The 16135-nt window shown below is 38.5% G+C and overlaps 1 protein-coding gene across 12 annotated transcripts in view; it reads right to left on the minus strand.

Annotated features, from left to right (window-relative positions):
* SGIP1 (SH3GL interacting endocytic adaptor 1) overlaps positions 1-16135 on the minus strand; it is a 219164-nt gene that overhangs the window by 65094 nt on the left and 137935 nt on the right. For 6 of the 12 annotated variants that reach the window (XM_055233552.2, XM_063613306.1, XM_063613305.1 and 3 more), the window contains 5 exons: positions 14949-14973; positions 13973-14024; positions 12621-12706; positions 8872-8964; positions 6215-6289 (listed from right to left, as the gene is read on the minus strand). In XM_055233552.2, the coding sequence (XP_055089527.1) occupies positions 6215-6289; positions 8872-8964; positions 12621-12706; positions 13973-14024; positions 14949-14973 (331 nt within the window). Of the gene's footprint in view, positions 1-3601; positions 4085-6214; positions 6290-8871; positions 8965-12620; positions 12707-13972; positions 14025-14948; positions 14974-16135 lie in introns of all 12 variants that reach the window. The other 6 variants (XM_055233548.2, XM_063613300.1, XM_063613301.1 and 3 more) reach the window with 2 other exon arrangements.

Genomic DNA, 16135 nt, shown 5'->3' on the forward strand with positions numbered 1-16135 from the left:
AAACAACCTTTCCCAAATTGTGTTTCTTAGACCATAATGATACCATTTCTTTGAACAAACCATTAAATATGTATGTAAATGATTATATGCTATGTTTCTCTTTTTGATGACTAACACATTAAAAGCCCTGAAGCATTACTAATAGAGCTTTCTGCAATGGTGAAAATATTCTAGAACTGTCTAATAAGATAGTTGCTAGCCACATATAGCCACTGAGCACTTGAATTGTGGCTGCTGTATCTAAAGAATGAACTTTTTATATTAATGTTAAGCAACTAAAATTATAATTAAAATAACCCCATGCAGCTAGGCACTACTGTACTGGACATCGCTGTTCTAAAAGACTTGTAGTTAGCAAATATATTCAGTTAATTCAACCCCAGCTAGCTCAGACTAATTTGTTTATCGACTGTGTGTTTGCATGTAACATCTTTAGTTTCCCAAGTTGGAAAATGTTGCACTGAACATTCTTTCTTTACTTACTCCTTTCTTTCCCTGGCCCTCAAACATGGTGCAAGCCAACAAAACTCTTTCCCTCCAGCCTCTGGCACACAACCCACATGGGAGAAGAGATAGCCTTTGCCAAGAACCAGCATTCCAGTAAAGTACTGTTCTGGTGAAAATAGGCATTTATGACTTTTGCCATAAGGAAATTGAAGTTATTGGAACAAATTCTTAACTTCCAACTGCTTTTCAACAGCGGGTACCTCTTCTGATTCACAAGGTTATCAGTACTGTCTATACTTGGTCAGTGACAGTCACCTTGCTGTGAATAAACTTTTAAAAATGAGTGCACAGTGGAATACAATTAAATATGCTTCGGGAAGTACAAGAAAGTTAGTTTCATCAGGCCTAATGTTATGAAAAGCAGGTAATGAGAAGCACTGCTTATCTTTAAAACATGAGGCCATACCCTATTGTTTCAATCTTAAATTTATATTTCTTCCAGCTTGTATATGTTCCATCAATAAAAGATTAAGCAGCAAATAAACTAGGACTTAATTAAGGAGATAATGCTGCAGAGTTTTATTTATTCACAAACTTCAGTGGCCCGGTTCAATTTTCTACTTAGAAATCCAATCTCTTAATACCAGTAAAGTCAAGCTTTTTCCAGCTCAATTACGAAGAATCAAGAGTCTTTACTGGTGATGTTTTAAAATAATTTCAAATAAGGGTATGGAAGCTAAACATTAAAATCACAACAAAACTCTCAAAAATTCCAGAAAGAAAACAGAAGTTCCTTTCTTCCTAATTAGATCAGTGGTAAATTCAATTGAGCAAATATCTTCGAGAACTTTATGAAAGGTGTTAGAGGAAACACAGATGAATTACCAAAGCCACCTGTCCTCTCCACTCCTGATAAAGGTGTTTCCTTTGAGGAGAGCATTGTGGCCTACCCTTGGAGGGAGATGGGTATTCTTTAAATGTCCTTTCAGGAGACTGAGAGCCTGGCTTAGGAGAGCTGCATAGAAAATAAAAGTACACACCCCTCTTTTATAATAGACAACTAATGTCTTTGGGTTTGTGGTTTGGAGGATTTACATAGTGGTTCTTTATTGTCTTTATAGATAGACAAGGAGTTTGTATCCCCCCAAAGACCTGAAAGAACAATAGAGGGATGGAGATGGATGCTGTAACCCTCTAGAATTAGAGGAGCACAGACGAGTACATTTTGAGAGAAGACTTCCGGTGATCTTGTTGATGACACTGTGCAGTGTAGATGGGTGTCAGTAGTCAAATAAGTTTGGAATATTTATGACCAAACCTTACAAAAGTGCCTGGAGAGCACACTCGTTAACAACATAGGCTCCAGATCAGACAGACCTGAGTATGAATCCGGTTCATTGCCTCCAGCTTGTAAACTTGGGCAAATTACTTGACATCTCTGAGCCTCAGTTTTCCCATCTGTAAAATGGGAAAGATAAGAGTATCTACCACATGGTGTTGTTGTATGAAATAATGTACAAAAAGCATTTAGGGCCAAAAAGCATTTAGGGCTGGGCGCGGTGGCTCACGCCTATAATCCCAGCACTTTGGGAGGCTGAGGCAGGTGGGTCACTTGAGGCCGGGAGATCGAGACCAGCCTGGCCAATATGGTGAAACTCTGTCTCTACTGAAAAAAGTAGCCGGGTGTGGTGGCACACACCTATAATCCCAGCTACTCAGGAGGCTAAGGCAGGAGAAGCACTTGAACCCAGGAGGCAGAGGTTACAGTGAGCTGAGATGTACTGCACTCCAGCCTGGGCATCAGAGCAAGACCTTGTCAAAAAAAAAAAAAAAAAAAAAAAAATCCTGGTGCCCAGGATAAGAAACTGTAGTTTCTACTATTTGCAAAATAAAGGCTCCCAAAGGTCTTATGGTAAAAATATTTGCTGATTTTGAATAGTTTTCCTTTTGGGGGAAGAAGACCTGGAAGCATACACACCTAAAGATATAAAACACTGGTTTTGTGTGTGGTATGGGTGAACTCCTAGCACTCTTCTTGATCACCAGGGATGCTCTCACTTTAAGCACAGAAGCATTTGCAAGCACAGAGCAAGTACTGCAAGACCTCATTGAAAGAGGCAGTGATGATGACCGAATATTAGAATTTCTGTCTCTTACTAGATTTAAGTACCTTACACTTTATTGCCTCTTTCATAGCAAATGAAAAACAAATGCATGGCACCCCCTGAAGGCCTCTAAACTGAACCCACATGCACAGGAAGGAAAGCACTGGGGGATGTTGTCAGACAAACTTGGGCAACAGTGGAATAAATTACATGGGGGAAGATACTTTTGAAAATATTGATATTGCTTTGGAATACATGGTAGGCGTTACTATACTTTCATAATTAAAACACACAAAATGAAGCTTCAAATAAGGAAAAAAAATTCAATATCAGAACTGGCATAGTGTCCATCACCTGTCATCACACTTAGGGTTGACCTATAGCCTGATGAGTGTGTCATCTGGTGAGAACAGAGAACAAGTTTGTCTTCAGTGACAGCTTGATTGGATTACAGATGCAATATATGTATTCCTTTTTTTTTTCTTTTGACTTTTCCTAAAATCTCCTTTACAAACATTACATCTTTTTAAAGAAATTAGAGGGGTTAACGTGGTTCTCCCACAACCAAAAAAGAAAATAAAAAATAGAAAAAAAAAAAAGAAGCCCACCCACCCCCTCCTGCCTGCCCACATACAGACACAACACATTGGCCCACAAAACCTAGTGTCCTTGTAGGGGCATCTGACAAGGAAATCAGACATTTAACATGAAACCCACTCTCTGTGAAATCTGTCTTCCTAGAACTTTCTTGAATTCCAAACAATGACATGACAGCTTTGTTTGAGAAATCAAGACCTCTTAACTGCAGCGTGGACGGCAGGGCACACCTAAGGGCTGGGAGTGCAAGGCAGAACACATCCACAGACTCGGACCATTACTGTGAGCATCTGATGGACTAGGACATGCTGCGGGGCCACAGGACACCCAGGCCAGAGGAGCGAGGGCTGAAGCTCTGAAGCCGGCTGCCAGGCAGGAGGAGGGTGTTGCTCACACTGCAGCAGCCACGGCCATTCCCCGTCACAAGAAGCACACTCAAGCACAAGACATACCACTGGTGGTCCCCGTACCAGGGCCCGAGCCAGGTCCGGGGGACGAAACCACAGTCCTGTAGGTGGGTGGTGGTGGGGGAGGTGGAGTTGCTCTTTGTCCCAACCCCAAATCTTTGGGAGATGAGATTGTTTCTAAGTAATCATCTTTAATGAAGGTCTGCTCGGCGACTTTCTTCTGGACTTCTTCTAAATTGAGCGGCGATGGTACATTGCGAGGAGGCCCAGGAGGCCCTGGGGGGCCGAGAGGGCCTGGAGCTGGGGAGTCAGCTGGGCTGTCTGGTGTAGCTGGTGGGGACACCACTTTTTCCCTTGGAGTCACCTCCGGAGTAATGTGTTCCGGGGATGTATCAGAAAAATGGACCCACTTTTCTTCAGCATTAACAGCAACAGACTTGGGGGACAATACTGGCCCAAAAATGCTGTCCAAGTCATTGATGGATGGTAGTTTTTCAATTTTGACCTCTGTAGCTGACTGGTCATTTCCTGTGGTTAAAGTAGTTGATTTTAAACTTTAATTGACTTATTATTTGTGAGGGGAGTGAGGGAGGGAGGCAAAGACTGGAAAATACATTGCTGTGTGAGGTGCCTCAGTGGGCATACTTCATGATGTAAGAATATCTTTATCGGATTAGGAGCCTAAGGTGAGGAGAGAGATCCCCCCTCCATAAATCGAGCATCATATTTTTGTGCTATTATTTACTCTTTTTTGCAAGCTGAGCACAGCTAGCTACTTTGACCAGCATGTAAAGTGCTGTGCATGATACTGCTGTCAAAGGCTGCTTACAGGTGCACAAAGTGTGGTCATTTTGAGAAGGCAGTATTAGATTCACAGAGAGGTACAGGCTCTGGGACGGCAAATTCCAAAAGCAAGGTCCCTTCTGAAAATCTGGCCTACTAAAATACACATCACACAATATAAAAAGAATTAAGAAGTCAAAGTTGGCCTCATATTTTATAAAGATTGTCTACTCTCGTATATTAAATCCAGACTTTGGTAAAACTGATTATAATATTTGTTAATTTTAAAAAGTGATCACATCATATTTAGCTGTATACCCTCAACCTTAAAAAACACCAGAAAAACAGTACAAAGATTAAGAAGGTGTCACCACAAATATACTTACAAATACAGATATACACACCCCGCACACAACACACACATAGATTATTGAGGAGGCATTTGCTACTTATTAGAACTGTTACATATATACCTGCTTAACAGGGAAGAAAATAATTAAAAAATTTTTAAATAATTTCTTTTCCCATTAAGTCTAACCTGTCAACCGTATAGGTATAACTGTGATATTTATCTATAGGTTGTCATGATACAGAAAAGTCTGTTTTGCCAAAATATTAGCATAAGCTATTCTTTTTAATTCATAGCAATAATAAGAGAAAAAATTAAAAACGATCTTCTACAGCTCTGTATGAAGACGTGTACTTTTTAAAAACTGAGATTATTCACATTACAAATTGTTACCTAAATAACTGGAAGGCATGAGCAGAAGTCACTTTACCTTTATATAACTCTTGGGCTACATGAGCCATCTTAGTATTTCTATATTTCTCGTTTGACAGGAAGTAACTTTCAAGTTTCCAAGGCTATAGATAAATTGGGAAGCATTTTGCACGGTCTGCAATATTTATAATCTTGTGCTGGTAGGTATATTTCTATCTAACACAATTTGTGGAAATACAAGGGGGCAAAATATCTTGAACCTGCAAACATCTTTACTTATGAAACTCTGGATGACTCTCTATTGGGTTCAAGTCAATATAAATTTCATAAATGACTACATCCTGCTTTTGCTTTTGTTGATGAATGCCCCACTCTGCAGCTATCAAACTCACCGGGCTGCATAAATAGCAAAGGATGAAGCTGCAATAGTATTCCAAAAGTGATAAAGAACCACATTCTAAGAGCCCAGGCACATAAAACAGTTATTACTACTTTTGATTTGCTAGTCCAGTAAGACTTGGCAGACTATAAATTGTACGAATACATAGTATTGATTTTAATAGATGGTAAAGGTGTGCCTTAAGCATTATCTGTCTACAGGCATGTAGCAATTCCTTGCCGTATTTCATAATCTTTACATATCTCTTTGCCATGGGATAATAAATACTTGAATGACCACTGGAAAAAGAATTTCCCGACCACCAGTATGCGGCACACCCTGGGAACAATTTTATGTCTTCATAGACTAGATAGTTTTAGTCTTAGCAAAATTGTCTTGAAAAAATGCCAGTTTGTGCTTTGAGACTATGAATTTGTAAATCATTAAAATGAGATCCAATAAAGTGAGGGATTAATTAAACAGTGACTTTTCATATTGAGATTTTTTTCCTTTCATGTTACAAAACGGCCCTCATTCAACAAAATTATACCAAGGAAAAATTAATTAAGAAATTAATACTTTTTTGTATGTGTGAAACCTGGAAGTGGTGCTTTAAAATAAGTCTGCATAAGAAATTCTAGTGAAAGCAAAACTGAATGCCAACATTGTAATGTTTTTGTGTAGCCTACAGTTTTCAACACATCAAGGGCATGTTCGTCCAGGGCCACTGCTCTGTTTGACACAGCATACCAGAACTGAAAAAACAAAAGCGTACCTGGTCCAATTGTTAAGGGGGATCCTGTTCGGGGTGGGGTAGCTGGTACATTTTTTGGAGGCAGTGGTGGAGGTGCTGCAAAGAGATGAGAAATTAAGTATCATTGGTCATGTTCTTCCTAAGTCATACAATACACTTTAAATAAGCAGGATTTGGGCTTTCAGTTATATTCCTGCTATTGGAAATGGAATAGCAATTAATGGTCTATTTTTTTGAAGTTCAAAGCCAAAGAACTGAAGCAGAACCCATTCAGATTGTTCCATTTTATGAGAATAAGAGAACGTCAAGAGAATGTTGGACAATAATAATAATATCACCATTTTATTCATTTAAATATGATTCAACACACAAACCTCAAGCAACAACTATGTCCTACCTCCTGTACTAGGAACTAGGGTCATAGGGTTGAATAAAAATAGCCTCTGGCCTCAAGGGATTTATGACTGACTGAATGAAATCATGTCAGCTGACAGTTACAGTCGAGGGTTTGATAACGGAAATAACAGGTTGGGTGGGGGCTCCTGTGAGGGGTTTTTAATCCGATCAGGATCTTAGTGTCCAGATTGAGTTGGAAAAGATTTCTCAAAATTATATTTCTTAAATTTTAGTACATTTTTTAAAGTTAGAAGCAAACTAACTCCTTGGGTCAAGGAGGAATGAACAGATTCCTTTGACAAAAATTACAGCCAAAACAAGTATCATGGTCCTTACGAAGAGATTCACCTTTCTGAGCTGGACTTGTCACTTTGTGGGCAAAGTTTGGAATTACTCTTTCAATTCGTTCATTTCCTCTTTCTCTTTCTTTAAGTGTGTGTTTTCTTGTCACTGGTCCTATTTGGTAGATTCAAAGAGTTCACACTAATTTCATAGGCCATCCCAAAGCTTAGCTGTGAATCTGAATGCCGTCCAATCTCTCCTAACCTAAACGCAAAGGGAGGCAGGTGGGCACATGGCTGGAGAGTGCTTGCTGGTACCTTCCACTTGCCTAAATTAGGAAGAAGTTTTTTCTGTCGTTCCTCCCTCTTCCTCCCCTTCCCGTACTTTATTTATTATTTTTAGGTAGCATCCTGTTCTTCCACACAATAAGTATGACTAACAACCCTCATCCTAAAGCCTAGGAATATGTGGTTCTTAATCTTAATTATGAGCTTCTGAAAGCTACACCTCTAGTGGATCATGTTTTCCCACAGAAGTTAAGAGTCAATCAGGGGCTCTGCTCCTGATTAAGGATCTCTGCCAAAAATCAAGGTCATAATCAACAAAATGCCATAAAAACAAATAAAATACCATAAAAGCCTGATAAGCTAAAATAGAAAACTTATGCTGAAACTACAACATGAGCAGAATAATACAATGCATGTCAACTAAACAATAGCCTGTGCTGTGTTAAGTGTAACCACAGCACGTTAAGACTCACAACTCTGAAATACCAGTAGTTAAAACCAATACGTCACCTCCATAAACAATCCATTCACTTTCTTGGCATTTAGGAAAGGGTTTTCTAGGGATCACCTGCATAGCTCAGGTCTCTAAAGAAAGCTTTTCAAGGAAGTTACAGCTTTTACACTGGTTTTGTTTTGCAGGGAATAACATTCAAAATCATGCCACTGTGGTTTAAATATTTTAAAAATACATTTTTCAAAGTTCAGAAGTTTTTAAAAAATTGTTGATAATGATGTTTTTCCTATCCTGTTTAATGAAGGAAATATCTTTGGAAAGGTTAGATCACATGGCTTTATAGCAATAATATTTCCAACAAACAACCTCTTGGCCTTTGATTATGAATCCCCTTGGTTAATTCTCATGATCATGTTTAGGCACCAAGGCGCAAGCTCTGGAGATGCTGAACTGGAAAAAGTATTGGTTTGTCTGTATGTGAGCCCAAAGGAGTAAAAATACTCTCTGCATCTCTCTCCTCCCAAAACACCTTTTTTTGAAAAGAGTGCCTTCCACAGGCACGCTTCAGAGGCAGTCTACTGAAAAGGGAATTCAATAAATCTGTAAGAAGGGTGGCTTGACCTGATGAACAATCCATTCAGTCCAAATAGCCCAGCCCACCACCAGCGAAGGGCTATCTAGATCTTCAGGACCTCCTTTCCCAGCCACCTGGGTCATGCTGGAAGAAGCCAGACTGATGGCAACTTTCACATACATTTACTCTGATCTACTGTCTAAGCTTCTCTCTACCATATAGCCCCAGTTCTCTTGTTCCCCAATTGTCACTCTTTCCTATCAATGTGTCCTTTCTGTCCTGTGCAGCCTCAGTTGCTCTATAGGATAAGCAGAGACCATATTAGACTTGTTCACCTCTGTGTTATATGATAGCCTAATGCCTGGAACGCAGTAGGATCTTTAGCTCACTTGCTTCTTATTCTTACATATATACAATGAATAAATGCATGAATAAGCATGTGGGATTTCAGAAAAGGCTATGATTCAAGGTTAATAATTTGCTTTATTGCATTATTTTCTTCCTGTCTTCATAACCTGCCCTGAATTCTTTAACTTGAAAGCCTGTTAGAATAACATCTCTTCTGAATATAATTCAGTTCTAACGTTGCTTACGTAGACTTTCTAAGAGTTGCCTAATTTCACTATGCAGACAGACAGTAAAATGAGTCACTTATTTTTCCAGACAGAGCAGACACATAACTTACTTCCAGTGGGAAAAGGCCTTGTTAACTTTGGCGACTCCATGCTTGGATTAATTGGTTGGCCTGAACCCCATATCTCAGGCTGATCTAAAAGAACTGGAAACAAAAAAGATTTCCCAGGGTGAGTTAAAAAAAACCCCATACTTTAGAACTTAAAATTTCGATTTCAAGTTGAGCTTTACAAAATTATTTTCCTCTTGTCTCAGTACTAAAAAATTAATTTAGGAAATGTGCTGCTCCTTATTCTTTTCAAGCAGAGAATAGAAATAGGAGTGTGGTGTGAGTGTGGGTGGGAAGAGTGTCTGTGTGTGTACATATAGCTACATAAAAACTTTCAGAGAAGAATCTGCATTTTCTTCCTGGATGGTCACTTAAGGACATTTTGAGCATCAGTACATGTACTGGCTCTGTTTCAGGTACCCATTTGAAAATCCAGACATTAACCCCACGAACATTTGTTTTGTTGTAAGTTGGTTGATTTAAAGCCTCCTATGAATATGCTTCAAAACTGAAAATGCCTGCATTCTATGCAGTGGTTCCTATCCTTGAAGGGCTTTATAGGGTCTTTACATAAGCTTTTTACGGCATCATGAAAAGAAACTAAATTATTCTAAAAATGCTTTGTGAATATGTTAAGAGAACCAGAAAAATGAGTGCTTAGACACCTAACACAGGGCAATTAGGTTTTGGGCCTAAGGACACTGAATTTAACATTTCTTCTCTTTCTTTTTGCTTCCTGTTCTGATTTTTAAAAATAGCTATGACAATGCAATTAGTTAGTGCTTCTCAGCACCTATGCCGTGGCAGGGACTATGCAAGTACTGCCGTAATTCATTATGGCATCTAGGACCGGCTGGGAAGTCAGTTGGATGTGGTTTGAATCTATCGTCTGCACTGACTGTAGGACGTTGGCAAGTTGCTTAACTTCTCTGCGCTGCCTTCCTTTAGTGTAAAGTGGAGATAATAAAAGCAACCTTAGAGAGTTATGAACAGGATTAACAGAGGAAAGATATATTAATAGAGTATATATAAAATGTCTATGAAACAGGTATCACAAGGCCAGTAGCTGTTACTATCTATTTGAATACTCACGCCACCACCATGTGGTTCATACCAGTTCCACTTCTGGGAGAGGAAACTAATGATTGGAGTAGTTTAATGAGGTGTCCACGATAAAAGAAGAAGAGCTAAGATCTGATGCAGCAGACTTAACTCTAAAATACATATTTTTTCCCCAGAGCATTTCAACTAGTGATAGAAAAATCTTTCTAGACCAGGCATGGTGGCTCACAGCTGTAATTCCAGCACTTTGGGAGGCTGAAGTGGGAGGATTACTTGAGTCCAGGAGTTTGAGACCAGCTGGGCAATGTGGTGAAACCCAGTCTCTATAAAAAATACAAAAATTAGTCAGGTGGGGTGGCATGTGCCTGTGATCCCCGCTACTCGGGGGGCTGAGGTGGGAGGATCGCTGTGGGAGGTCGAGGCTGCAGTGAGCTAAGAACTTGCCACTGTATTCCAGCCTGGGTGACAGAGTGAGATCCTGTCAAAAAATAAATAAATAAATAAATAAATAAATAAATAAATAAATAAATAGAAAAAAGAAAAACAGAAAGAAAAAGAAAAACAGAAAGAAAAAGAAAAATCAATCTAAAGAAGAATGAGTAGATACAAAAGGGAAGTGTGAGTATTGAAAAAGCTAGTGTGATTGGTGCAAAGGCAGGAACTTTACAGAATTTCAGGGGCTGAAATCATCTAAAGAACAATTGAGGCCACAATCACGGACAGGTCTAGGTATGTATCTCCTCTCCACCGCAAGCCTCAAAGGTGGACTTTGCTCTGTTTTAACATAAAAGCAAACATTCTCCAAAGATATGAAGCAGCATTTTCTTCATGAATTCAATGTGGAACACAGCTTTGATTTTTTTAAGAGTGATTTCTTTTTTTATATATAAAGTTTCCATAGAGTTATGGGATTCCTTAAACGGGCAGATATAGGTGCAACAAATCAAATCCCCTCTCCAGTGGCCATATGATATGTCATTAAAAGTGAGACTGATCACAGATGAGTTAATAAGGAAACTGATAGCCTCATGGCAAGGCCACCTTTTCATAGGGATTCTAAGTTATGGACATTTAAATCACTAAAGGAGTATTTAGAAATGTTCTTTGTACATTTTCCTAACAAAATATTCAGGTGTGGCTGACTGCTGGCTATCTCCCAGAATTCATTCTCCAGTTCTTCTGTAGTAACAGAATTTTAGCTGGCTACATGGCACCAAATTCTCTTCAGTGGGGTTTGGCAGGAAGTGAACTGTGCCTCTTCTAGTTTTGCTCTTAGAATAGTTAGCAGTGAGCTCCAGTGGTCCTCACCCCACTTCCTTTCTTCTGAATGGGAGGGGAGGAGAGCTGCAGCAGCCACCTTGGAGCCAGAGATAGTAGTAACATTTTAAAGACAGCAGAACTACTTTACCAGTCCTATACTGTTTACTTCTAGACTGTTAACATGAAAGAGTAATGAAATTCCATCTTCTTTAATTTATTGTACTTGGGGTCTCTTTGTTAATGTAGCTTAGTCTACCCATCATGCTTCCAATTCTTGCCATCTTTAACACTTAAGGACCTTCACCAATAGGTCCTAGAAGGATAACATGTTATACATTTACCATGGTGCCCCTAAGTCAAATATTTTTTTATACAAACTTCTATATTACCAAACATAGCTACTGGAGATACATGCATTAGACATAAACACATTTCAGGGATAGATAAGATGCATTTTATAGACAGCTGATTTTATGTCAGTAAAGTACACGGTATTTACAGCCATCCAAAAATATGGTTAATTTAAAAAAGTTAAATATTTAACTCTAGGAATAAATATTTAATAAGTAAACTCAATGGCACAAATAAAGATATTTCTTCAGTAGCATTTTATTTTTTAATTTTTTTTTGAGGTAGGGTCTTGCTGTGCTGCTCAGGCTGGAGTGCAATGGTGTGATCACAGCTCACTGCAGCCTTGACTTCCTGGGCTTAAGTGAACCTCCCACCTCAGCCTCCCAAGCAGCTGGGCCTACAGGCATGCGTCACCATGCCCAGCTAATTTAAAAAATTTTTTTGTAGAGATGGGGGTCTCCATAGGTTGTCCAGGCTGGTCTCGAATTCCTGGGCTCAAGCATTCCTATCTCAGCATCCCAAGGTGCTGGGATTGAAGGAGTGAGCCACCACGCCTGGCCTTATTTCTAAGTTTCTGAATGATTCAAGGTCATTCTTGGGTCTTGAGACAACAAACAATGACTGCTGTGAGCAATCCAATTGATGCCTTCGTTATGAGGTGGGAAAGAGAATAGATGGTCAGGGAGGCCAGACCGCAATGACAGCGACAATGATGGGTGTATGAAGGTCTGTCTCTATTTGTGATTCTGTTGATACCTCAAATGATGATGGTCTGGTTCCCAGAGTGTTTACTCCATGACAGGGATTTGTGTAGATTTGCGGTAATTTTTACTGACTTCTTTTGAAGAATGAGCTTGTTAGCTATTAGATATTTCTGGAAGTAAAGTTTCAAATCCTAAAATAATAGAGATTTGCAAACTAAACTTCTGTTCTTGACAGCACACCTAGATTGAAACTTTTCTTTCCCACGAAGATAATATATTAAAAATATACCTCAAAGTACACACATTTAATCTAGAAGAGTTGTACTTTAATAAAAGAAAAAACAAATCTATAATATATGGAGTTTCTTTTCCTACCTCCTGTCTTCTGCTCATCAAAAGCTGATTCTAGTGGTGGGCCAAAGAGGGGAGCGAGGGCCGTAGTGTCATCTGCAGGCTTTTTGCTAAATCACACACATTAAGGCAAAATACAGGGAAAGGGCTCAAAAATTAATACTCAAAAAGATATACAAACTTTCAAATATTTTTCTCAGTAAAACAAGTGTGTGTGTGCACTACTGCATGCATGCATGTGTATACAAGCCCCATTAGGACTAGAAAGTATTTTATAAGGATGTCAGATGTATTATAGGACAAAAGAATTGGTAGAAGGTGAGATCCTTAGTTCTCAATGGAGAGCTGAGGTGCTCATCCAATAGAAATAAATTGAAGGAGAATAACTCTTTCAGAGCATCATGATTCTCTATACCTAGAAGAGATAATACTAGAGCTGAGTTTATTGCAAAGCACCTTTCTCCCCTAAGATCTCAAGTACCATTTATATTTGATTTCACCACATCTCTTTGTTGTAGTTAATGCAACTTATAATTAGTGAAAGTCAAGCATAGTGATATTAAGTAAAAAGCCACCGAGAAGTTTCATCCTCTAATAGACTAGTTGTAACCTCCTAATACCCCAATACAGTAAATCTCAGAAAGAGAAGTATTAAGAAATCAGGGGAATCAAGTTAAACTCGCATCCCTTCTCTTAATTATTACTCCAGACTGATTGTTAAGAAAACGATGCGTAATTATCTTCATTTCTTCTCCAAATCTGATTGATCCCAATGAGGTATATGTAGTATGGTAACGGGCAAGGGGTGAAGAGGAGAGGGGAGAGGTTGGAGGAGGATAAAGATTGAAAATAATCCAGTTTTAAAACAGAAATAAGAGTCTTTTTATAAAACAATGCCCATTTGTACAATACTTACCTAACCCACAGAATACACTGTAAAATACAATGCTTTGCCAAAAACCAAAAACAGAATGGAAGGTTCCTTTGGTGTGTGGCAGGTGGAATGTATCATGAGATGGTATCCAACTAAATAGGCTTCTTTTCGTAGGGTAATATAATGATACTGAAGCTCGGCATTCCAGACACCAAAAGACCTCTTTAGAGAGAAACTTTAGCTGTCCCATCAGGAAGGGGCCTGCACATTCTGATAGACAGTTACTTCAGATAAGTGCAGAATATTTCCCTAAAGGTCTCCCTTGGGCTGCACTTATGAAAAATAATAACATATTTGGACCATGCTATGGACATATGAACTGACATGTTTTGGTAGAGCCTTTGTTAATGGGAGCTGAGAGTTTAGTTCAAAGGAGATTTTCTTAATTGTTAAAAGTTCACGATGCCTTGCATAAAACACAACTAATGTCTTTCACACTCACCTTATAAGTTCTGGAGTTGGTGTGGAACGCCTGGGTCTTGCCACTTCTTCACCTGATGCACAGGACAAAGGAACTTTTTAGACAAATTTTTACCATTCCCTGATATGTCTTATAACCTATGTTTGGAAACACTTAGAGATTTAAGTCCCATCAATAAGCAGCTCAGTATGAAAACTTTGAAAAACAAACCTTCTCCCCTGGCAATGCAACAGCCATATATTAGGCATATGTAGTGGTGTTTTTTCTGGCATTTGTAAAACCTCATTAACTAAGGAACTTCCATGACAAGCCATCAAATATAAGATTTGTATAGTGCAGCACTTAGTGAAAGAGCACACCATTCTTGGAATGTCTGCTGCCTTGACTGGTTCTGCTTTCCAATTAAGAGAATACTAAGCCAGGCCATATGTGTAATACATGAATCCAGCATTCTCTGCCTGTTCTTTTCTTGAAATGCCAAGAAAATGTTGTATCTTTAACTATGAAACATGAATTTAGAATTTCCTAGGAAATGTTGTATGCAGCAGAGGAAAATTGTGCCCTATGTGTATTATAACCTATATCATATCACTTTGGTTGACTAAAATTTTCATATCAAATAACACAAGAATGGGTAAGTTGCTTCTACTTTCAGTTCCTTCTGCCCGCCCGTTCTTCCCACCCGCAGCAACAAATACACACTTGATTAAATTTGTTTCTAAAGTTAAATAATACAGCAAGAGTTGACAAATGTAGAAAGAAAATAGCAATGTTTTTCCAAAAACAAATTTATTTTCGGAACTTAAACATTAATCACTCAGAACCCACAAGTGCCCTCTATCATTACAAGAATTCTTTGCTGTAAAAGTAAAAAATTTGTAAGTCTTAAAAATTAAGCCCAGGAATGTATAATTCATATGTATATATACTCCAAGATCCAAGGAACTGTTCTTTCTTTTAAATCATACGCTATTTCTGGTAGCTAAGATATACTTACTGGATAAGTTCCTTTTAATTGCACCCTAGAATTAGAAATAGACACTATAAGGTTTAAGACCACATATATGTTATGTACAATATGTATTATTTCTGTCATTGCAATTAAACTGAACTCAAATAAATGCAGATAGGGAAATGAAATTTTTCTCAGAACCGCATTTAAGTAGGAAATTGTAGATACACACACAGAAATCAGTTTTTTATTTCACTCAAAGATTATAGAGAGGAGGGAAGGGTAAATCATAAGTCTTCTGAACAAGAAAAACCCCTTACCTGGGTAGATTTGGTAAATTAAATTCAAATATTGTTTAGTCCATTAAAAAAAAACCTCTAGAACTCTAGTAGATAAGAAAGTAAATTGAAGTTTAGCATATATTTGATGCTTAAAAATTACAGAATGTGTTTAGGAGTGGTGCATGCTCCTTGTCAGGTGTGGTCCCCAGGTTGCTAATGGAAACAGTCATCAGTTTACAAATGTGATTTTAAAAGGTATAGATAGCAAGTGTAAAAGGCAGGGGAAACTTGAACCATCTGCCATTGAATGAACTGTTTTATTCAGAAAGCCAGGGAATTCCACCCTATGCACTCATCCTCTGAATTTATTTCACTTGCCTGCCGCTAGGGTCATCAATTCATGAATTGGAAGTAATGTCTTTAGCTCAAGGTATTGTGATATTATTGGAATACAAATAGCCCTGTCAGGAATAATCTGAGCGGTCATCTCCAGTTTTTATGCCTTAGCATAAACTTATTTAGATAGTAGAAGGATTGATTAGATTAAAAGTTTTGATTAAAAACCAGAAGTTGTGAAAAGTTCTTAGTGTGGGATGCCACCAGAAAAGTAGACCACCAGGATGGTTGCATCGTGGGGTACAGCATGGCTTGGGATGCCTGCAGTAGGAGAATGACAGGGGCAGAGTTGAGGACAGGGAAAGCTGAAGTACATGTAAGAAAGCATTCCAAAAGGTGAGACCATGAACACATTTGTTGGACGGCCACCAAACACATTTTTTCCTACTTTTTAATTTTAGTGAAGGCTCAATCTGGTGGTCACAGATACATTTTCTTCTCTCAAAGTATAACATTAACAGCTTAGGACAAGGTTTAGCACCTCTGTAATTGACCTATAAGAAGCTTCTTTCCCTCTTCCTAAGGCTATATAAGCATTTTCTGTCCCATTTTGAA

Source organism: Symphalangus syndactylus, chromosome 19 (genome assembly GCF_028878055.3).
Source record: "Symphalangus syndactylus isolate Jambi chromosome 19, NHGRI_mSymSyn1-v2.1_pri, whole genome shotgun sequence".
Taxonomy (NCBI): domain Eukaryota; kingdom Metazoa; phylum Chordata; class Mammalia; order Primates; family Hylobatidae; genus Symphalangus; species Symphalangus syndactylus.